At 51.8% G+C, this 22,915-nt stretch overlaps 8 protein-coding genes across 8 annotated transcripts; 6 read left to right on the forward strand and 2 right to left on the reverse strand.

Moving 5' to 3' along the window:
• Nucleotides 1-330: 330 nt before the first annotated feature.
• Nucleotides 331-3,819, reverse strand: Z519_01114 (uncharacterized protein; the record flags this gene model as incomplete). Its single annotated transcript, XM_016758871.1, has 1 exon — nt 331-3,819. One exon carries the CDS (start codon nt 3,817-3,819, stop codon nt 331-333), a length of 3,489 nt encoding a protein of 1,162 aa, XP_016624199.1.
• Nucleotides 3,820-4,697: 878 nt separating this feature from the next.
• On the forward strand, nt 4,698-5,876 carry Z519_01115 (uncharacterized protein; the record flags this gene model as incomplete). The annotated part of the gene is made up of 3 exons (XM_016758872.1): nt 4,698-4,919; nt 4,972-5,087; nt 5,150-5,876. The coding sequence occupies 3 exons, from the start codon at nt 4,698-4,700 to the stop codon at nt 5,874-5,876; spliced, it is 1,065 nt and encodes a 354-aa protein (XP_016624200.1).
• An 80-nt stretch (nt 5,877-5,956) lies between these two features.
• Z519_01116 (uncharacterized protein) lies at nt 5,957-7,039 on the reverse strand (the record flags this gene model as incomplete). The annotated part of the gene is made up of 4 exons (XM_016758873.1): nt 5,957-6,141; nt 6,250-6,307; nt 6,408-6,655; nt 6,745-7,039. The coding sequence occupies 4 exons, from the start codon at nt 7,037-7,039 to the stop codon at nt 5,957-5,959; spliced, it is 786 nt and encodes a 261-aa protein (XP_016624201.1).
• Nucleotides 7,040-8,450: 1,411 nt separating this feature from the next.
• Nucleotides 8,451-9,976, forward strand: Z519_01117 (uncharacterized protein; the record flags this gene model as incomplete). The annotated part of the gene is made up of 3 exons (XM_016758874.1): nt 8,451-8,921; nt 9,003-9,754; nt 9,865-9,976. 3 exons carry the CDS (start codon nt 8,451-8,453, stop codon nt 9,974-9,976), a joined length of 1,335 nt encoding a protein of 444 aa, XP_016624202.1.
• A 1,549-nt stretch (nt 9,977-11,525) lies between these two features.
• Nucleotides 11,526-12,808, forward strand: Z519_01118 (uncharacterized protein; the record flags this gene model as incomplete). The annotated part of the gene is made up of 2 exons (XM_016758875.1): nt 11,526-11,970; nt 12,216-12,808. 2 exons carry the CDS (start codon nt 11,526-11,528, stop codon nt 12,806-12,808), a joined length of 1,038 nt encoding a protein of 345 aa, XP_016624203.1.
• A 2,044-nt stretch (nt 12,809-14,852) lies between these two features.
• On the forward strand, nt 14,853-16,072 carry Z519_01119 (uncharacterized protein; the record flags this gene model as incomplete). Its single annotated transcript, XM_016758876.1, has 3 exons — nt 14,853-14,927; nt 14,987-15,637; nt 15,776-16,072. The coding sequence occupies 3 exons, from the start codon at nt 14,853-14,855 to the stop codon at nt 16,070-16,072; spliced, it is 1,023 nt and encodes a 340-aa protein (XP_016624204.1).
• An 860-nt stretch (nt 16,073-16,932) lies between these two features.
• On the forward strand, nt 16,933-18,540 carry Z519_01120 (uncharacterized protein; the record flags this gene model as incomplete). Its single annotated transcript, XM_016758877.1, has 1 exon — nt 16,933-18,540. The coding sequence occupies one exon, from the start codon at nt 16,933-16,935 to the stop codon at nt 18,538-18,540; it is 1,608 nt and encodes a 535-aa protein (XP_016624205.1).
• A 1,127-nt stretch (nt 18,541-19,667) lies between these two features.
• Nucleotides 19,668-21,672, forward strand: Z519_01121 (uncharacterized protein; the record flags this gene model as incomplete). Its single annotated transcript, XM_016758878.1, has 2 exons — nt 19,668-19,825; nt 19,881-21,672. The coding sequence occupies 2 exons, from the start codon at nt 19,668-19,670 to the stop codon at nt 21,670-21,672; spliced, it is 1,950 nt and encodes a 649-aa protein (XP_016624206.1).
• Nucleotides 21,673-22,915: the final 1,243 nt, after the last annotated feature.

Raw genomic sequence — 22,915 nt, forward strand, 5'->3', positions numbered from 1 at the left:
ACACCAAGTGGTGTGATCCTGGGTGGCCCAAAAATTGTGCTATAAGTCCTTGGGTTACAGAGAGAAGAACCGGCTTCGCTGCCAGGAAGGGCATATCATCTCCCAACATTGTCTGCGTTCTCTCGCAAGAAAGCTGAGACCCACGTCGACATCTATTGCAATCCGATAGTTGAGCAGGGTACATACAATCAATGGGCTGATCTGCTCGGTATACATTGCACAGATAGAAATAGGTGATATTGGCCAGCAGGGAGCGCATACGTCTAGATATACGCTGCAACCGGCCTCGTAGGCGGCCAAATCTCAAAAATAGCACAGGCTGGAATGCATTCACGCCGAAGCAGATGCAAACTTCCGGACCTTGAAATTTGGTGAAGACGCGAGCTTGACAGGCATACCTTCATCTGCGCGCCGTTCCTGCTCGGTTTTGTTTGTGGCATCCTCTGCTATGTTATTGACGCCATTGACCTGGGTTGGATTCTGTCCTGACTGTCGAATGCCAGGACGTCTAGGAATGAAGACTCCCTTGGTGAAGTGCTTGGCCACATTAGGTTTGAACTTCTCTCGCGATGACGTCCCATATACTGCTCGACGATGCTGCGTAGCGATTTTCATTGTCTTCGGTAAGGCGGGGGAAACGCGAAATTCTGTTTCAACATCCTCACGTGCCAAGTTGAATACCTCGTAGAACTGTTCTGCCCATTTGACGACGGCATCGAGATCGGCATGACTTCTACGACGCTCTTTTCTGGCTTGTATCTCGGCCAAAGCCCCTCTCACAAGAATCTGTAAAGTGCGCATGTCGGGAACAACAATCGGGTCCAGATGCGGCTGCGTCGAATCAAAGTCTAAACTCATTGTCTCGATGGGAATGCCCGCGTCTTTGCTTTCCGCGTCGGAGGTGGTGCAAAACTGGTTGCCGGCAAAGTCAAGCTTATCTTGCGGCAACGTAGCATCTATGCCGAGTGAGGCAGGGTGGGCAAGAGAAATTTGGGCATTTGCATGTGGGACGGCTTTATCGGAGTTTTGAGGCGACTCCAGCAAGCTCATTTTTGAGCTGAAATGATCTCTGTCATGTCCGCCAACACCAACCAAGTCGTTGAGTGCATCATTTGCTTGTCTGTGGAGGAAATCGTCTTCGTTCTTGTCCGTAGCGCGGTCCTCGAATGCAGCGTCACAACCATTGTCTAGGACACGTGACGAGGCGGCACAATCTCTCAGGTCTTTGCAGAATAGATACCAGATGCTCTGCCCCTCCAGTACACCCTTGGTCTCGACAATTGCAGCGAACAGAACATTGAATGTGTCCTTCGCAAGGTCTGGTTTGTTACTGACGGGGAATTTCGGTTTGAATCGAGTGGCGGTGTCCGCTAATTTGCTGTCCATCACGTTTTCCAAGAGACGCAAGAGATATCCCACTTGCTGTCTGAAGGTCTTCTTTTGGTCGACCCTGAAGCTCGCTGGAGGAGAGTCATAAACACCATCGAGAATATTAGAGAACAGCAACATTGCCTGCGAAAGATCAGACTCAGTATCGTCTTGCGGCATAACCGCCGCGTCCACTTCTAAGCTCAAGATCTTGGCTGCGAGACTCGCGACGATTTTAGGACTGTATCCACCGCCTTCAGCGCGTCGTAGATCCAGGAGAAGCAGGATAGCTTTTGTCCACTCCCGCGCGTTAACGTGATAAACCACCAAAGCTCTGAGGACGTTTACAGTTGGTTTTCTGTCCGAGCGTCTGATTATGTTGTAGATATGTTTGACCAAAAGAGGGTCATTCTTAGCGGATGCGTAGCGAACTACTGCAGCGGTAACAGACGGTTTTGCCCAGGTGGAAGAAGGCAAGACCGCTCCATCAACATCTTCTGAGAATAGAAGCCAATCTCCTAGGCCAAGTAACTTCGCATTGCTCACCAGATCGAGGAATGGAGGTAACTTGTAGGTAGGAAGCTGTCCGTACGAATTGAGGAATTCACCCCGACCTTTGCCATATCTGGAAGTAAAGAAGCCACCTTCTGGATTGAGTGGAAGAGACAAAAACTCCCCGATAGCTTCGAGCTTGTTACCGTCGACTATCTTCTGAATTTCTGTGAATGTGTCGACAGCCTTTTTGACAAGATTCGCTTCGATGCAGGCTTGCAGAGCCTGGTGAAGAATCCCAACGTGCAGTTCCGAATAGTCTAGAATGGATTCGAAGGCAAGCTCTGGGTTTTGGCGATGCTTTTCCTCCACGGGATGCAGACTCCGAAGCTGCGACATAACAGACGCCCAATTTCGTAGAGAGTCGGCCTTGTCAAGGTTATACATACTTCCGGTCTCTAGAAGACGGACAGCCAGGTAATCGAAATATGCCGGTGCCAGACCATGTAGTCCCCCAAATGAGATCAGCTCCCTGATTTCATTTTGGATATTCATGATGGGCAGATCATCGTCTGTAACGTCCATATTGACTTTGTTAATCAGGCTGTCAGCGATGGCTAGAATGACTTCAGCACTTATGAATTTATGGGGATTGACTTCGGAAAGTTGTTCCCTGTGATAGGTTTCTGCTTCACTCTCCAGACGGCCTTGGCGAGTCCGCTGATCCCAGTCAATTGAGGGGACTCGATCGTCGGGCCAGTGAATAGCCTGCCAACCCCCTTCGACGTCTTTCTGCATTGACCGGACAATTCGGGCTCCGGTCGCGGCAAATCCACCCTCGACGCAGCACCAGAGGATGAATTCCAGCCACACTTCTGGTCCAAGCTCTGGCTTTCTAGGTCGCAAACGACTAGGCGGCGGCTCTCGGAAGATATTCCAGGGACTGCTCTCCGTTTTCCCAGAACGCGCAAAGACATCATCCTGGTAGGCATGCCAAACAGCGTCGGAGAGGGTTGACAAAATTCTCGAGTTCAGCAGATGAAGAATCGGCGAGTGTTGAATCATTGTTGTACCTTGTGGGAGGGAGTAAGTGTAGATATTCGCAGGCACGAGCCCCAAATTGTGAATGAGCGCCAAGATCTGGTGGACTGTATTCATGATCTGCTTCCCTTCATCCGAGGGTCGATTGGTAGACGCTAGAACGAGGTCGGCCAGGAGAGACCAGATGAGCTCCATGGTAATCTCGTGATTCTTTTCCGGTCGAGTGCAGTCGAAGGAATTGAGATAAGTACCAACAGGTCGTCGACTGACGTGTAAAGTACGATCGAGCTCAATTGGGGTGCCATTTCGCTTCGCAAACGATCCATCTGGCCAAGTTATGTTGGAAGGCAGCTCGTCTTCGAAGGGCGCATTAACTGCTAGGGCAACAGCCTTCAGCAAGATTTCAACAAGGTGAATGACAGCTTTGTATCGGCGTTGGTTGAGCGCCATAAAGCCCAAAATATCCACATTTCTCTGGTAACGAGTATCCGTAAGAATTCGAAGCACATCCCCAGCAACCACCTCTACTGGGATAACGGTTCGAGATCCAAGCTCATCGGACCAACTCAAGCTTCTCGGAAGAAAGGTATCCAGCTCGGCCACCCAATCCTCGGGGCCTTTCTGCGAAAATTCCGCTGCATGGATGTGATTTTTTCGTCCATCTTTTTTCTTACTTGCATCTTTGACCTCGGTGGAAGCGACACCCTGGAAAGGAGGGCTTGGGACATCCTTACGGAGGCGTCGGAGGGAGGAGTATGATAGTGACGTTTGAGTGGTGCGCACAAGTTGTATCCGAAACGAAAGCCTTGGGATGAAGAGCTTCTGACTCTGTCCAGCCCTGAAGAACGACAGAGGCGAAGCGACGGGATGGCTGCACAACTGACTTCTGGATGGAAGCTGCTCAAAGCATCTGCGCATGACCCGAAGAACGAACCGATGCGGAAGACATGTGAGAATGAACTACCGCCGGACACAGCAAGGGAAGGATTCGCTAGAGGTGGATGAAGCCATATGCGAGCAATGTGAAAAGAGTGCTAGACAGTTTGCAGGAGCCGAGTAAGATGTTCGATGATGTCGACACTTTTTTCAAGTCGCGCGATTGACCTGCCAGATTGAGTTTTCGATTTGCATGCCAATTGACCATTAGAGGAGAAAATGGCCTGGTCTGACGACGCATCATTTAATGCATGACCTCCAAGACCAGGCATGACCCACCTTGATACTCGGGGCACTTTTCGTCAGACGCGCTACTCCTTTAACCCCTTTAGCTGTCCGTTCAACCTCAGCTTTCACTCTCCTCCACTCACAGCAAGTGACTAGCTACAATTGCGAAGCATTCCAACTCCAATAATGCCCAAGGCGAAAAGCCACGATAGACCAATTGGCTTGACATTCGTTCACACATCCCACCCAGATGAGTCTAAGCAAAGAAGCACCCAAAGAATCATTCGACGCCATGTCATGGCTCGCGCTGCGGAAACACGGAAAAAGGGTCCCAAATCCTGGAGTTTGGCAGTGAGGCTTCCTCGAGTGGAAGTCGATGTTGCTGCTGTTGAAGAAAACGTAGAGACATGTGTTCGTCGAGCACAACATGATCCGCAGCGCTATGGCCACGTTCCTCATTCGCTTCACCCCTATGCTTTGTTTCCCGTGGAACCAGATGGGAGGGCCCGTCAATTGATTCATTTCAGTACGCCCATTTCGCGAAGTACTCGATTCAATTCTCTGGCTTATTGGCCCTAGTGCATAATGAGGGTGAATACCTCTACCGGCCATTCCGAAATGAGTGGTTTGCGATGGCCGTCATCGATTGCACTGCATTCTACCTCTCGTTGGCAAACGCAGCGTTGTTCTTCCATCAGATGACTGAACGCAAAGGCTGCGAGCACAGTGACTTTGAGGAGTCCTCGGCGTATCTCAGCTTATGTCTCAATCAGGTTACAGAGAGACTTGGTAAGGAATCCGACAATGTCAGCGACGGTGTCATCACGACGATCTTGGGATTTCTTTGCCATGATGTCGGTTCCCCCAGTGTTAAATCCAGAGTTCGGGTGATAACTATTGCACTAGTCCAGTGTTGGCAGATGGGATCGATTCGATGTTCACATGAAGGGCCTGAAAGAAATTCTCCGACTTCGTGGGGGCTTCCAGGCCCTGAACAGAACCGTCGTCATGTTCACCTCCTGGTATGGCAGACCGGCGAAAATGAACAAATGCCTTGATTGAAAAATATTCTGACCGTCGGCAGGTTTGATATTCTGAGAGCGTCCGTTCTCGATCGCAGGCCACGCTTCCTCCTTGCTGCTGACGTGTCTGCTCCGATTGTACGACACGACGTCTTATCCCCGTCTGTGCTCGATCTCATTGGACGGATTCGTCATTCCTCCGATGAACTTGCGGAAACGGCAATCGCCCTTGAAAGGACTGCGCAGTTGGCAGTGTTTGTAAACAATAACGCCCTTAATCCTCTGTTTTGGAAAGATGGCGTGACAGCGGCGGAAAGAATCACTCCTGTCCTCCATTTTCTACTATCATTACGACGTCCAACAGATTCAGATTCATACAGCGGCAATTCCACGGAGCCGATGCTATGTGAGGTAGTCAGATTGGCCTTGTTGATCTTGGTGGCCAGTGTGAGGCAAGCTTTCTCACTCATAGCAGATGAGCTCACAATCTTGCAGCAGCGATTCTCGGCTCTTCTTTCCACGGCACCTTATAGTGACGCTCACTTTCCGGAACTCAGCCTATGGGCCATCATTACGGTCGCCTGTGTCCGGTCGAATGAGTCGAATCAACCACATGCTAGCGCTGTTGTCAAACTGATGAGAGGCATGGGGATCAGCAGTGGCAGAACTGCCGTTGATATTGCGAAAGGTTTGATCTGGATTGATGAATGCATGCAGACGAATGTCGCAGGATTTATCCTCGAAATTGACCGCGCTTCTTGCTCGTTTGAGACAGGCTATAGAGACTAGGTCTCTTGAAGCGATACAAATCAACTCAAAGGAATTGGCTCAGCTCTTGAACTTGCTGAAGCTTGCAAAAGCGTCTTGTCTCATCCTCCTGTGATTCCACCACTCGCTGAGATAAATTGTCCCGTAATCCATCGACTCTTTTCTGAGGCAAGGAGCAACACCACATCGGCAATATCGTCAACAGTTCCCATTCTCTCTTCGGCCCTCGTCAGCGGCAAGAGGGAATTGTGCACAGCGTCGGCCACCGGGCCCTTGGGCAGACCGTCTACAGTGTCCCAAAAGTTAGCGTCTCATTAGGGAACAATCCGAGAACGAACTCTCGATCGAGCAAATTCCAAAAAGATCGGGCGATCTTTTGCAGGAAACCACTCACCTGTCGGGACGGGTCCTGGCGCTATTGTGTTGATTGTGACTCCATATCCGCGTCCAAGCTGCAATGATACCTGTCAATTGCTGTCGCAAATGCTCGAGATAGGGAGAGCAGTGTGGGGAAAGGACCGTTAGCCACAAGTTGATGATAACCCTACATACCTCCATGGCCATTGCATACGACAGCGTATCCAAAGCGGCTTTGGATGCACTATACAACGGAAGGGGTGCCATGCCCATTTTCGACGCAATTGAGCCGATGTTGATGATGCGTCCGCCTCGCGGCATCACATAAATCACAGCTTGCGTCATATACAGCGAAGCGAAGACGTTGATTGCAAAGGTCTTTTCCACTTCGTCTTTTGTGGCTTGCATCACCGGGACGATGGGACCTCCACCCGCATTGTTCACTACGACCCGTGATCAGTCCCATGTCAGCTCTCAACGATGCGCGCCGCAAGAAACGAGAAGAAAGGATTCACCTGGAAATATCACGCACCTAGGATATCGACCTTGTCCACCTGAAAGGCCTTGAGCGTAGCTTCCACAAGTTTCTTCGCGCCCTCTGGAGTCGTTACATCCGCCTGCACAACAGTGGCTCTGCCTCCGGCCTGATCAATCTTCTTAGCTACCTCCGCAGCACGGGGCGCAGTCGATTCGGAGACATAGTTGATGGCTACCCAGGCTCCGTTGCGTGCAAGGGCAGAAGCAATGCCTGCACCAATACCGTTTTCTTTGCCTGACCCAGTAATGATGGCGACCTTGCCATCTAGAGAAAGAGCGTCGGGCGCCATGGTCGGGAGATGCGAGCCAATATGGAAAGAGTGGTCTGGACAATGAAGAGTGAAGTTTCCCTTTTTTTCCTCAGGATCCTAAATTTGAGAGAAGTGTCTGGGGAAAACATGGCTTCCACTGGATGCGAAAGTCCATTTTATACTCGACGTCTCCTAAAAGTCGGCTTGATCCATTTCACCGACACTCTCTGTTCGTCTGAAGCGGAAGAACCGCCTTTTGCCCACCTTAGACGAACGATTCGAGTATGAGGTCTGCCGTCGGTGAGACAAGACATATTGCTGTCCGTTTGCTGCTACAGTAATATCGAAGGCTGTGGGGACTCCCAGATAATTAACGGCGGCAAGCCTAGACCGGAAACGGAATGAAGAAATCCCTGCCCTGCATGAAGGGGCTCCAAAGAGGCTCCTTTCTTCTGCACTTCCATTGGTCAACCCACCCTTGGGAGTGTTTAGGATACCTTCAACGACACCTAGGTATTCAAGCAAACATCTAGGTACCTGCCGTCCGCTCCCTCGGTGGAGAAGATGTACGAGTCTCGATTTCGTCTTGAACAGACAGCCGGTCCGTCTCAACGTTGATTCCGAACAAGGAGCCAGGAAGATTGATATTTCTCGGCAAACAAGAGGTTGACCCGGGTCTATCTGGCAGACACATTCCGAGTGAGGCTCAGGAAATCGGACGGAACAGAAGAGATATCTACCTCGGTAAGTTTGCGTGCACAGGCTGCGGTACTGAGAATCGACGGATAGGTCCTCTATGCAGTGGTTCGATAACAATATGTGCCTCTGAGTGTTTGACGCCACATCGCAATTAAACATAGATTATTTTCAAAGATCATTTGTGGGTCGCCCAACACCCAGCTGTGCAGATCCCAGAGGTGTCTTTTGCACCGACAGCTACACACCTAAGCCAACAATGTCAGAACAATCATAGACCAGATACGTGGGAGAGAGAATTGCAGTACTGGAGTACGAGGTAGTACACAGGTGGTCCAGTAAGCATGAGCGGGTGGCTCAGTCAGCAAACGAGGATTTGAAGAGGGAGTCGAGCCAATGTTCCAATCAAGCAAAAAGTGACTGGCGGGTGAAGCGACTCTGGAAGCCAATTTGATGGCATTTGACAGGGGAGACAAGCCACAGTCTTGGCCTCGCCAGCCTTTCTGAAGCCGGCAACTGGGAAGCGAAACAGCCTAAAACTTTCCCGCGTCGTCATCAACAACATCATTTTCATTTAAACCTCGACACATGCCCGCGCTCGCCACCGAAGGCAGACGGCCAACTTTCAATTTCATGTTCGTGTCCATGCCCATCGTCGCCTACAGGCAATGGAAACGTGCATGAGCGCGAATACCATCCGCCAACAATATCCAATCTCCGTCCGGGAATTCGTTGCGACGGCCAACTCACCACCATGCCCCCTAGAAACCGGCATTTCCATACGCGAGAGCCATTCCAACATGACCACAGACTGATCTTGGAACGCGCCGAGGGCCCCTTCAGTTTCCTCAATCCTACCAGAGCCCATTTCAACCACTCCGGATCAGTCTCAAAGGTAACGTCTGACGATACTGCGGCTTCGCATGAAAGCGTCGACAACGCTGCCGACCATGAAATCCCCAAGCGGTATTCCGAGTCCAACGTCCCCGCCAAAAACGTGCGGTTTCTGTGGCGGTCGCGAGACAATCGAAAAGGCCGACATCCCTTACTCGTCCAAAGACCCAAGCCTGGGGAAGAGGCTTATTTTGTGACACCCAGGCGAACATCAGACCCGAGAGAGGTTTTGAAAACAGTCGTCAAAACCTTTACGTCCTTTCCCATCTGGGATATCTCCTGGCTCGTTGCTTTTATATTCACATGGGGGAGTGTTGTCTGGGTTTTGAATGTATGCCCTGTCTTTGACACCCCCAAGATAGCCAGGTAACGAATTCGACTAACCACTGGTGGTGGACTTATCGACTTACAGGGTTTCTTCGTCTGGCTCCCAGTTGTAGCCCCCTCGACCGAATTTGACGGCGAAATATACTACGGAGGAGGCGTCACAGCATTCATCGGCGCCATCCTCTTCTTCGAAACTGGCTCTATCCTCCTAATCTTTGAAGCAATTAATGCCAACAACACCGGCTGTTTCGGCTGGGCCGTTGAGCAACTGTTCGATGACGACGATCAAAAAAGGGGTGTAGCACGACTCAGAGTCGTTGCCAACCGCCACCATTGTCACCATCACCATCAGAATAGGCGAAATTTCGTCGGCAGACCTTCGATTTCAACCGTCCCCGAGGCCCAACCTCCTTCGAAGGGAGGCAAATTGGCCAAAAGGGCCTGGCAATGGTTCCCTTCGTGGCACGATCTGCGTACGCATTACCTTCATGAATTTGGTTTCCTTGCCGGCTCGGCCCAACTCTTTGGCGCGACCGTCTTCGGCATCTCTGGAATCACTGCCTTACCCGGCATCATCGATCATTTGACACCTCAGTGGCGGCTCAATGCCGCATACTGGATCCCTCAGGTGATTGGTGGAAGTGGCTTCATTGTTAGCAGTACCTTATACATGCTTGAGACGCAGCAGAAATGGTACAAACCGGCGCCGCATCTCTTGGGTTGGCATATTGCGTTTTGGAACCTTGTGGGGGCGTTTGGTTTCACGCTCTGTGGCTGTCTAGGTATGGCGTACAAAAATTCTGGAGCACAGTACCAAGCTGGATTGGCTACATTTTGGTACGTTCTGTTGATCCCACGAGACCTGCTTCCAAATGCTTAGTGAGAGAAATATTTACAAACGAGCCCGATTCGAGGACTTTATACTGATTTGACCTAACTGTCTATAGGGGCTCCTGGGCTTTCTTAATCGGCAGCTACCTCCAGCTGTTCGAAAGTCTCAACAAAAATCCCGTGGAAGAAGTGTCAACCGACCAGGACTTTGCAGCGAGGCAGTCCTAATTACCTTTTTTAAGGATTTACATGTTGTTCTGGCACACAGCCCCCCGAAAAAAGAGAAATGGTAGTGTTTGGGAACTGTTCGACTCATCATATACGGCGTTTGTGATCGTAATTCGACAAAAGCGAGAGAAAAGGGAAGTGGTGATAACCTTGGTCGGCACAGATAACGAGAAGGAAATGAGGTTGTCCTACGCGGATCCGAAGAACCATACTAGTCCACACCGGTTAGGCATCAGAACTGCCTGATGCCTCGCCGAAGCCCTGCGGAAAGATTTGGATGCGCGTTAATGTGCCTATCCGCAGGTGCATGCAGAAGACCGATCAGCCAGTCTGCACGCGGTCGCACAAGGAGCGCCTCTACGCAAGGGGACGGTTACATTTGTTTTAGGACAATCGAGGCCGTGCGGACAGTGGCGAACGACAGGAGTGGACAGCGTCCACACAGGCTTCAGTGAAGGCTTAAAACAAGCATAACACTCTCCCGTCTGCCATCGGACAAATAACGCGTGGGAGATTCTCGTGCAATACGTCGGCCTAGCAGAAGCATATAGATGAAGCATGTCTGCGCTAGGGGATCGTTCTGTCACGGACGACGAACACCTATATCGTTATGATCTATTTGATCCACCCTCAATTCGTCTCTTGGAGATTGAATCTGAGAGAAACGCCGATGCTGACGACAACACTTCGTTTCAATCTTCGGCGTTCACCCCCTCAGCAGCCTTCCAGAGTAGACAGCAGTATCCTATACATGGGATCGAGCGACGAGACGGAACGGGTCGACCTAATAGATGGACGTGAATTCCAAATTCGACCTAGCCTCAATGAGTGCTTGACGACTTTGATTGACCCTGGCGCTACATCTGGGTTGATGCTATCTACATCTATCCTGATCGATCCAGAAATAAATGCTACAGAAACGCTTGAGGCTGAAAACTGCGGATTTGTAAGGGGGTTGATTTTCGCGTATTGTCTAAGCACGCACCGAGTTACCTCGTACAGCACATGGGGCCAAATGCTGCCTACCAGCCTGATCAAGCGCCTCATCAGCCCTTGCGCCTCCTGCCTCACCGTTGGACACCGAACTGAGAAAATCTTCTGAACATTGCAAACCCCTGCTCGTGCGCTGTTGCCTAAAATTCCTCATCCGGCCGCACCACAATGCATCTTGGCCTAAACCCGGAAAGAGACGCTTGAGGGTTTCCAATATGCTGTATACCATGCTATAGGCTAATGTCCATGTCTACTTAGCGTTACTAGGCAGTCACGTAATAACATAGGCATCTTCGTACGTGCCTTGGCTGCGCCCCTCTCAACAGTAGTGAAATCAAGCACAACCCTCGCAACTTTGTTCCAAGTCCATTGGGAAAAACACGGCCAAATCCAATGCGAGACAACCGGCCATAAGACCCCGTCGGTAGCGTTTCTGCTGCTGACCCAAGTGGAATTTGCATTACTGCCACGTCGCCGAGCGAGAAATTGGCGAAGCCAGCCGCATCTCGACCCGAGATCCGTCGACGACGTTGAGTGCGTGCCATCTCCAGCAATTATGGAACACTTCTTTGACGAAGAAGACCTCCAAGCTACGGGGCTTAATCTTCCTAGGACAACGTGGCTTGGATTCGATCATGACACAACGCAATTCTATGATGTCGTCGACTTCGAAACATACCCATTTCTACGTGGATGGACCCGGGCTGAACTTCTCGACCTTATAGTTGGGCGTTTGTCCCGAAGTGCCTCATACACCTCATCTATGCTACAATCTTGGTTTACTCTTGGGTTCCTTGAAGCAACTTTTAGGCAGCGATTCGGCACTTGCGATTTCGTGTCGGGTGATCAAGTTTTTTGTACGCGCTTCCTTCGGCAGTTCACCAAAGAAAAGATTGAAGAAGTCTACGATATGCCCGATGCGGAGGTTGTGCAGTTCCTAGAGGCCCTTGATGAGGCGCAGAAGGTGGCCTACCAATGGACCGTGAAGCGCGAGTTGATGGGTAACAAGACGTCCAAAGATTTGAAAGAGGAGCACATTGCTCCTACAATGCGATATGCACCCTGATTGGTGAAGCTATTCGGCACTTCCAGAAAGTTTCGTCTAATATGATATGCCTTTCGTGGCCGAAAAGAGAAGGGCCGAGTTGGTGCTACTCGGACTTGAATAGGAACCTGCTCATCCGACAGCTTGTCAAGAAAGGCTGGTGCCCTTCCACATTCAGATTGCTATAGACTTCCCACTCAGCCATCGACCTAGCCGCTCTTCTTGAAGCCAAGGACCTCAAGTCAGGTCGTCATCAGGGATGTACCAAAAATTCTTGCATCGCGTACCAACTGCTAGAAGAGACATACCAGACGTCTCATATCGACTCATCGTGTGCTTGTAGTTTCATCGCAGCACCACCTCACCGCCTAGCAGCCATCCTTCGACAAGGTGAGGTGCCGGTCTTGAACTTGGACGCCCTTTTGGATGATTCAAATGAAGAGACTGTTACTTCACTCAAAGGAAAAGCCAATTTGATTACATTCTCCCATGTCTGGTCGGACGGCCTCGGCAGCCGTGCTGAGCGAGGCATTCCTAAATGCCAAATCAAGCGGCTTCGCGACTTGGTTGCCACCGCAAACGCTGGTGACGCGGCTCAACCAAGCCTCGCTTGGATTTATTCCATGTGTATCCCCCGAGAAGAACCCCTCCGGCATGCGGCAATCCAATCGATAGCTTCTGTTTTCCCATGGCGTGGAAGACTATCGTTCTGGACTCGAGCCTCCAAAATTTTGATCCCGACCACCGGCCAGCCCAGGAGCTGGCTGTCCGCATACTATGTTCGACTTGGATGAGACGTCTTTGGACGCTCCTAGAAGGGACCCTATCGGATAGGATTCTCTTTGTGCTCGATGACGATTTCATTATGCCGGCCTGTCAGCTCGTCGATCTAGCATCATCGAACCCTCACCGCCAGATAACATGGCAATTTGCCGAGACTTTGGTTCAAATGTGTGTTTCCGAGCGGCATAAATCAATGGATTTGGCAGCTGTATTGCACTTAGTGCTCTTTCGCTCGACTAGCAAGGCCGATGGTGAGACCTTAGCCCTAGCCCCAATCATGGGATTGGACGTTGCGACTCTTTTGGAGAAACAGGGGGAAGAAAGGATGAAAACCTTCTGGCTTCTTCAACGTCTGGTGCCTCTCGCGACGATATTCATACCCGGTCCGAGGCTCTGCATTCCAGGTTTCCGATGGGCTGCGAGATCCTTCATTAGGAATAGTACGACTGTGCAAATCTGGGGAGACGCTGTTGCTGTTGAGTCTGAACGTGGCCTGGTGGGGGAATCTTGGGTCGTTCTATTTGACAGTCCCCTTCAGATTAATTCCCGGCGGATATACCACATTCTTTTCAGCTACAGTGCGCGAGACGCAGCTGGACGAGATCAACCCACAACCAACTTTGACACAACTCGGCTTCAAGAGTCTTCATTAAAACACCAGTCTGATTTTAAAATGACGTTGATGGCGACGTCACGGGGGCCGCCCCCATTAGATGCTCCATGTGTAGGGCTGGTTTTGCCCAATAGGTTCTACCCGCGGGCGATGGTAGTTTTCTTGGCGGACGAAGAAAGTTGTTCGACGCAAGACTCCAGTGAGAGGTTTTCAAGGACTTTTCAATTTGCTGGTGCAGGCTTCATGGTGCAAGGGGAGGAGCCAGAACCAGTCTCTACGTCCGGTAAAATATTGGGTATGAAGATCCGTTTAACGTAGTCCCCATACCTGCGGGCTTAGCTAAAATGAAAATGAAGAGGATCAGAGTGCTGGGTAGACAGAGGTGAGAAAGACAGGGCAGGTCGAACAACTGGTCGACCCGTGTAGTTTCTGCTTCTGGCGCTGGGGGAAATGGTCGGGTCCAAGTGGCTTTGAGAATCTCTACGTGCTTCTCCTTTCTGCCACCGGCTCAGAATGTGCAGCTAAATGTGGCAAGGTCTTCGCGCTGCTGGGCTTAGTGGACGAAAAGGAGGGCAGTATGCCTTTGGGATTGTTGCCAAACTATGCGATGCCGGAGGAAGAAGTAGCCATTGTGGTACTAACACCCATCAACTGCACTACAAAGGCTTGGGGAGACTGGAAAAACTCACTCGGAAATTTCTACGATGATAAAGGGTTGACCGCCATACTAAAATGTGGTCGACGTCCTCCATACAAGGTACCCGGATCTGCTCGTAAGTCCGCGGGAACTGCTCGAAGCATTGGAGCACGGTACCGAGACACATTTGTTGAGAAACCGGCCAAATCTAGACTTCGAAAGAAATACAGGAGCCAGTGCAGAAGGCCTCAAGAAGGCGGGAGAAGACGCCCAAGAAAGCGGAAGCCAACCCCAGAGGCACAATCCACAATGCAACACAGGGCACGCATCTCGAGTTGGTGCTTCCCACAGCGACGACTTGGGCAGATCGGTCCGGGCATCCTGTGGCATACTGGAAACAACTAGTGTACAGCGGAGGGTGTCGACGATACATTGCATAGAATGGCTTCTAGGAGTAGACTGGGTTCACGACTCTTGAAGCCGCGTCTTACCTCGTTACTACTTTCTCCCAGGTACAGTATGTCGTCTGGGCTGACCTCGTACGTCCTTCGGCGCCAGCTCTCTCGGTTGCGGCCTCGGCGGCTGATGATCATTAGCGTTGCGAGATGCCTCGGCAAGTGTGCAGATCGGCGGCCTCAGTCTCACTCACTCAACTCGTACACTGATTCTCTTTCTCCAAATCAACTAGTTCTGTAGAGAGTTTCTTTCTTGAGTTTCTTCACCTCTCCCCCAAAACTTGACTGATTGATCGACCTTGAAAGCTTTTGTTCTTCTCTTTCTGTTATTTGAGTCCTGATTTCTAGCCATGGCGCAGAGAGCTCAGCAGATCGCCTCGCATCTCAATTACCCCTCAGGCTTGCTGGCCGGCCAGGTCGCTATTGTGAGTTTTGCCCTGCGCCCGTCCTTCTCAGTCGGAACAGAACAGCCGCACAAATACAGACGCCTTTGTGTCAAAGGGTCTTAGACTCTCAATCCTCCCCAGAGCGCTCTATCATCCCAGTTTTTGCCCCTGCTGCTCCTCCCCTCCTTCCCCACGATCCATGTGGCCTCCCTATGCTGACAACGAACGCCAAGATCACAGGTAGCGGGCAGGGTATCGGGGCCGAGTGCGCACGGCTGTTCGCCAACGAGGGCGCCAAGGTGGTCGTGTGCGACGTCGACGCCGCCAAGGGCGAGGCCGTGGCCAAGTCCATCAACGACGCCAGCCCGGGCAACAAACGCGCCATCTCCGTTCCCGGCGATGTCACCGACCCCAACTACTTCCCCGTGCTGGTCTCCAAGGCGGCCGAGTTCGGCAACGGCAAAATCCACATCATCGTCAACAACGCCGGCTACACGTGGGACGGCGTGATCCACAAGATCACAGACAAGCAGTGGGACACCATCATCAATGTGCACAACACCGCCCCCTTCCGCCTGGTCAGGCAGTGTGCGCCGTACTTCAGGGTCAAAGATGGCGAGAAGAGAGTCATCATCAACATTTCGAGCACGTCTGGCACCCACGGCAACGCTGGGCAGGCGAATTACAGTCTGGCGAAGGCAGGCGTCACGGGCTTGACCAAGACGATCGCAAAGGAGTGGGGACCACAGGTATGTTTTTGTTTGTTCGGGCATCTTCTTTGCTTTGTTGGCTCTTCCATATCTACTTTTTGTATATGTGCCGGCCGCGGCGCCAGGAATCTTCAATCGTGATACCCGACACTGACCACCGAACCTTACCTACGACAGTTCGGCGTGCGCGCCAACACCATTGCCTTCGGCCACATCGACACCCGCCTGACTCGGGCCAAGGAGATCGGAGCCTTCATCACCACCGCCGACGGCCAGCGCGTCGCGCTGGGCATTCCTGGAAAGCAAATCGCCGACCGCAAGGGCGACGACCCGAACGCGGCGTACAGGGACATCCCGCTGGGACGACCCGGCACGGCCACCGAGGCCGCGAGCTCCATCTTGGCAGTATGTTCGCCCCTTTTCAGTTATGTAAACGGACAGACTATCGAAGTCACCGGCGGACGGAACATGTAAAGACCCAGAGGGAGGCTAGTGCGGTTCATTGCGTTGCGTGGGTGGTGCAGATCGTAGCAGTGGAGCGAAAGAAGGGGGCAAGTAGCGACATGGGCAAGATATCTCGCCCAGGAAAATCCCAACGAGAATGTCTCGAGAGAGGAGATATTGATAACTCGCATAATGCATCATGTCATGCGAATGGATGAAGACAGAGGAGAGCAGAAAAATAGAGCCAAAAAACCTGATCCTACCAAAGCGGTCGCCATCAGCCGGCACAGGTGCCGGGAATGTCACCATTGGAGGCAGCTCGGGGGGGGGGCGGAGTCGAAAGCAGTCCGATAGACATTGAACCTTTTTTAAACAGACAGTTGATGGTTGAATGCCTGCGCAGGAGCCCGGCTCCGATCGCCTATTAGCCTGTGGGCATAGTCGACTGGGTAAGCTGCCAGTTCCTCCATTAGGACCGACTATATATGTATGTAGCAGCGACGCCAGCAGCCAGCAAAGCAAGCTCGCAGTTCCGTCTGCGGCAGGTTCGTGAAATGCGGAAATAGATCCGCAGAGTTGGTGGGCAGCTTACATATGTTAATGGTGATTGCCAGGACTCGACAGGCGACCAGGCCCGCCAATTGAGGCACCACAGAAGGATTGCCGACAGTTTCGCCGTTTTGGTATCGGTTCGCTTGTTCTCGGCAGAGTCCCAACGTCCTATTTGAGCTTATTCTCTTTCGCCGGTGCCGCCACGCTTTCACAGGCGAGGTTTCTTCGATGTCTAGTTTTCTGGCATTTCGATCTTTAATTGGTCCTTATTGGTATCACCTTGCATTTTGAACACCTTGGTTGAGCCTTGCTGGGGGCCAGCAACCCGTTTTATGGCAATGGAGAAAACCCCTATCGAGGTCCGCCCTTCAGAGGACCTTGACGTCGAAGCCAGTACACGGGCCATCGATTTCCCTAAGGTCGAACCGACAGCATCAATCGGGGCATCACTAGCTCCAACCGAATCCGATCCCTATGGCAGTCGTCCGGCGTGTTTCAGCAGTCTCTTTCAGGAATGTCTCTTTGTTCTTACCACGACCGTCGCTGTAGGGCAGAGTTCGATCTTCACCGGAGCTATTCTGTGCATGACCGACCACATCGGCAAAGACCTGGACATGACGGCAGCCGAAGTGACCTGGATCAGTGCTGCCCAGACCCTCGCGGCAGGAACCTTCTTGCTCTTTTTTGGCCGGGTTGCCGACTTGTTCGGGAGGAGACTGCTCTTCCTCTGCAGTCTGGCCTTTTTCAGTATCTGTCTGCTCATCACCGGATTTGCCACCAATGCATACTTTTTGGATGTGTTCTGTGGTCTCCTCGGTCTCAGCTCGGCGGCTTCTGTTCCTCCGGCCATTGGCAAGCTGGGGGCGGTCTATGACAGACCGAGCCGACGAAAGAACAGAGCCTTTGCCTGCTTTTCTGGGGGCAACCCGGTGGGTTTCGTGCTTGGGGCGTTTATCAGTGGCGTGACGATGCAAATTTCCTCCTGGAGAGCAGCTTTCTGGGTCATGGCGCTCATTTATGCTTTCTTCTTTTTCGCAGCACTGTGGACGACCCCGCCGGACAACGAACAGAAGCTCGGGGGACTCAACATGGAGACTTTTGTTAAGTTCGACCTTCTCGGGGCGCTTCTCGCTGTGGGTGGAATAGCCATGTTCACTGCCTCCCTGACTTTGGCCGGCGACGCACCAGACGGATGGGGGACGTCATATGTAATTGCCTTACTAGTGGTTGGGCTTGTACTGATCGCCGGCTTCATATACTGGCAGAGTGTTTTCCGATATCCGCTCATGCCCTTGAGGGTCTGGAAAGATCGAAATTTCACCTTGGTGGTGATTGTGCTCTGTCTCGGGTTTTATGGCTTCGCTGGGAACTTGTTTTGGTTAACTTTGCTTTGGCAAAGGATTAACCAGCTGTCGCCGCTGATGGTCGCCGTACATCTCCTCCCAGCGGGCATTGGGGGAATTCTTGTCAATGTCCTGGCAGCAATGATCATGCACCGAGTCTCCAACAGGGTGATCATGATTATTGGAGCTGTCAGTGCAGTGATCGCGTCTGCACTTTTCAGCGCAATATATACGTCGATATCGTTCTGGGCCCTTGCGTTCCCAGCATTGTTGTTCAGCGTGCTGTCTCAGGATCTGGAATTCACCGTCACCAACATGTACGTCATGTCGTCTCTTCCAAGTGAACAGCAGTCGGTGGCAGGAGGTTTATTCAACACGGTGACAAGGCTTGTTGCGACGGTTGGGCTGGGCATTCAAACAAGCATTTACAGTACGGCTGGAGGCGCAGCGCAGGGGGTAGGAGCGGTGACATATCGGCCATATCAGGCAACATTCTGGGTATCTCTGGTTGGTGCGGTGATGGCGGTATTTCTGGTGCCCTTTTTGACCATTGGGCGTCAGGGAGGACGAAAGAAGCTTGCTAACAGGGGACATCAGGATTGAATGGAGCCATTAGATATACATCTTAGATATAGAAAGGCTTTAGAAGGAGTTTAGGTGTCGACAAAAAACAAATATACCTCCTATGGTGCTTGCCATCTTGTCAGCAGCAGGACGTCGCCAGTGTCAGATGATGCCATCAGCACTGCGAGTCCTCGAGGAAGGGGTAGTACGACGTACTGGTAATGGGTAACGGATGACATCTCCGAATGGGCCTAAGGCGCTCGGCTAGGAAGCGTTCGAGGGCTGCCATCGTTATCTTGGGCTTGGGTGCCCTCCGCTGTTGCGCCCAACGATCAATGTGCCCAGAGTACTGTACTTAGCAGTGGTGCCAGTGGTGCCAGTAGTGCCATCTGCCCGCCTAGTGAGCCCCCTAACCCAGCCACTCGCTCCCGGCGCCATGGTTCTGCCCCTTATTGACTGGTCCAGGCACACCCCCCCCTCCATCTCCACACTTCTCAGGTACCCTGGGCTAGCCGGTAGGTAATGACAAGAAAGTTTATAACATCGCGTAAATACCTGGACACCACGTGTGTGGTGTAACCCAGCAGTCAAGTGACCAGACCGCATGAAACATACGACAGGATGCTCAAGTCTCAGATACATCCTGGTCGAAAGTTGGCTCGCACTGAGGACTGAGGCAGTGATCCTGGAGTCGTGACCCTGAAATAATCAACGGCGGTGGCCATTCCTGTCATTCCTTGTTTCACCTTTATTCTGCCACATTGAGCCCGCGGGTACTGATTAACCCTCGCTCAGCCAATCGGCAACTGGTCGAATTCCCATTCTGAGTCTGAACAAACAAAATGAGACAACGCATCTCACCCCCTGGCACCACTGGCTAACATTCACTCGATCAAAAAGACTTGAGATCGATACCTAGACTGTCCCTGCAGAAGACAGCCTGCGGAAGCCATCACCAACACAACAAACCGCTCATGTGCCCAACACCCCGTACCTCGAGCCCGTTGCAACCTCGTATCTGTCGCCTTCACTACTCTTCCCGATCACTCTGATCCGTCACGCTGAACTCGTCGAGGCTGCCCGCGTTATGACGAACCCTCCTTCTGTCAGAGTGTCGCAACCCTTCTCCAGTGCCGCAGCAGCATTCCCAAGTTTAGACTGCAGACATGTGGAGACGGAATAACACCCCAGACTACCAGATGGGCTACCAAGCTTATCCCGAGCCAACAATGGACGAAAGATACCTCGAGACAATCCCCGAAGTCGAGTCTTTGTACAGTCGCCGCAGTAGTGTTGCGGCCACTGCTCTTCCAGAACTCCCTTTGTACGTCTGCGCCCGTTCTTGAATTCCTCCTTCACGCTGACCACAATTGTCGCAGTCGGCCTGTGCCTCCTATGGCGGAGCGTGAGTCGGTATACTCCATTGACCAGGATTCAGTTTCTCCCAATATTTCCGACTTCAATCCTCCACAGCCTTCGACTCAGCCGAGACATCACCATGACGCCAGTCAAGCCAGTGTCTCACCTTTGAGCAGCCAGACCTCATTCCACCCTAACGGCTCTGATGCCTCCCTCGTTTCTCCCATTGAACCCTCATTCCCAACTCCCACACAACCCGACAAATCTTTTAAAAGTCAGATTCCGCGGAAGTTACCTGCCCCCGTGACACAGAACACACCCGAGGAAGGCATTAAAAAGCGATGGAATCTACGTAAAGAAGGAAACGAAGAGACCCGGTGGGATGAATACTCAGGCGAACCTAGCCAGGCAGGGAAGCCATCTTCCGTTCGACCTGGAGCAACACCATCCACTCTCGAAGGGCCATACCCTCAGCTTAAGGAGAGAACGCGGCAGATTCTGGCTGGCCTGAAGGAAAGGGAGGTAGTCAAGAAGTCGGCATGGGCTAAGTCTCCTCTACCAGACCCAGCCGACCCTTTGGACAATCCAATTCAACGACCACCATGGAGAGGCGCAAGTGGTAGACATGCCATAGTCGAACCTGTGAAGAACACTCCAGAAGCTCGAACTCGACCTTTGATGCTGGTAGAGCGACACAGGGCGCCCGAGAAAGAGACAAGGAGCAAGACTCCCGAAGACACGATCCCTCCCGAAAAGACTGCCATGTCTCCTATAGACTCCCTTTCAGTCGCCGCTTCACAACTCCCGAACCTTAAAAGTGTGTCCTCGGAAGACAGTCTCAAGCCCGTGGCCCCGCTGAAAACCAGAAAGGCCCCAGAGGTATTGACGCCGCAAGCATTGTCGCCGAAGCAGCTCGAATACACCAGGCTCCTAGATAGCCCATTCCAAAGTCCTGGTCCACGCCCACCCATTATTGAACCGGCTCAAAGCCCAGCGCCCAGTACTGTCCAAGAGTATGGAGCCGACAGCCCTACGCTAGGTTCCAACACCCCCTCATTTATCGGCCCCGACGGGAGTCCCAGTGAGGAGTCATTCGACCCTGCCGTGCAACGAAACCCGTTGCAGCGTGAACCAGACACTTCATCGAGTTGGAACACTTATGCGACCAGCACAATGGATCATAATAGCTATATTCCTTCGAGTCCCATCGCACGAGAGGAACTAACAAGTAGTCCTGCGCCAATAGTACACTTACCACCTGCAGCGGTCCCAGACCCGATTGTCCTTCGCAAACGTGTCGCGGCGAACAATAGTGGCAACCGCAGCTACGACAACTACAGCAGCATCTCCCCCTTCTCCAACATATCGGGGCGAAAGTCATCCAACATCCTTCGCAAAGCTGTCGGTAACGATGCAAATGCCAACGACCGCAATGGTAAACCTCGGGCTGTCTCTCTGATGTCCACCATTTCAGCTACCAAATCCCTGCCTCCAACACCTGTCGAACTCCAAGCCGCTGACAAAATCACCTCTCTCACAGCCCGACTTGAAGACCTCGCTCGGCGCAAGCGCAATCTAAACAAAATTATTCGGGAACTTCAGGAATCACTCAAAAAGAACGCAATCATTTATGACTCAAGAAAACGCAAGGAAGTCGACAAGATGATTACCAATCTGAATTTGGAGATTCAGGATGTCACGAATGAGGAGCATGAGGTTCAACTGAAGTTGCATCGCGCCCAAAAGCGGAGGGATAAAGATGATTTTTACGAGCAACCTACCGGGTTGTGGATTAAGAGAGTGACAAGTTGAGACGAGGTGCATACATCGCAAGTGCACGTCTTCGGAGGCTCGACATGTCCACACGATTGTGCTTCAGGCTGAATATGACATTCCGCAAACAGGAACTTCACCATGTCGAAACTACATGGATTGGGTTGGAAAGACCCATCCTTCTTGGACGGGTTTTGTGAGCTACACGGGTTTCAACGAGCGACGTCTTGGCTTACCTAGGCCTCGCACCCTCTGGAGACACCTTGAACATCTGGATACCGCGAGCCAAGTTTAATGGCTTTCAAATCTTCCGGTTCATAACAGCGTGTCAAAATCACGCCGACTGGTCCTTCCTCCCCGAGCTACCGCGAACACGGTCCCTGATCACACATTTCTGCCTCTGACCCACCCCCCCAACTTCTGAACATATCTCTCTACCTGTTCAAAAGCTTCCACGCAAGCCTCCTTCATTGGACGCCGTCGACCTATATCCTCGATCTCCATAACTGAACGAACCCTTGTACAACAACCTGGATCTATTTGAAGCAATTCTTGGACTTCATTATACCCCATCTTGTGTTTTTCCTTCTCTCGGACTTTCTTTTCATACGGCAACGGTTCCGGTTCGATATGGCACATACACACACAGATTTTGTTTTGTTACGACCAGGGGAGAATGTGCGGCACATACGGGAAGCAGAGCTGGTTGGGCGATGCAAATCTTTCAAAGGGAAAGCACATATATATATATGCGGGAGTGTGTGAAGGGTTCGGTATGAGGATAACTAGGAGAGGGGGTGGCAGCATTGATTGCCACACCTCTAAAAAAAATACAGACAAATCGCTAGCAATAGCAATAGCAATAGCAATAGCAATACCCTGACAATCACCACCATAATCACCATCAACCAGAAGGACGACTGTGTCAGAGATTTCTGTCCTTGTCCCTATCCCTAGTCCTGGTCCTAGTCCTATCCCTTGGCCCTGCGCCACCCGGGACTTCGATCATGGCCAGAATCCATGTCTAGACTGACCACACGCGCACGCACGACAAATCCCTTATCACTGAGCTGGGAACATGGACCAAGCCGGGGAGGAAAGGAGGAAAGGAGCGACGTCCATCGTTCGATATAGGTATCCACCTACCGTACTTGTCCAACCTACTTATCCATCTTCGTGGGTACCTAGGAAGATTAACCCCGTACGCATGCAGGTGTCATGTAGCAAGCAATAACAACCAGGCGACAAGGGCGCACAAAGGGAACCTTGAAATCAAGGCCCT

Source organism: Cladophialophora bantiana (genome assembly GCF_000835475.1).
Source record: "Cladophialophora bantiana CBS 173.52 unplaced genomic scaffold supercont1.2, whole genome shotgun sequence".
In the NCBI taxonomy this organism is placed as follows: Eukaryota; Fungi; Ascomycota; class Eurotiomycetes; order Chaetothyriales; family Herpotrichiellaceae; genus Cladophialophora; species Cladophialophora bantiana.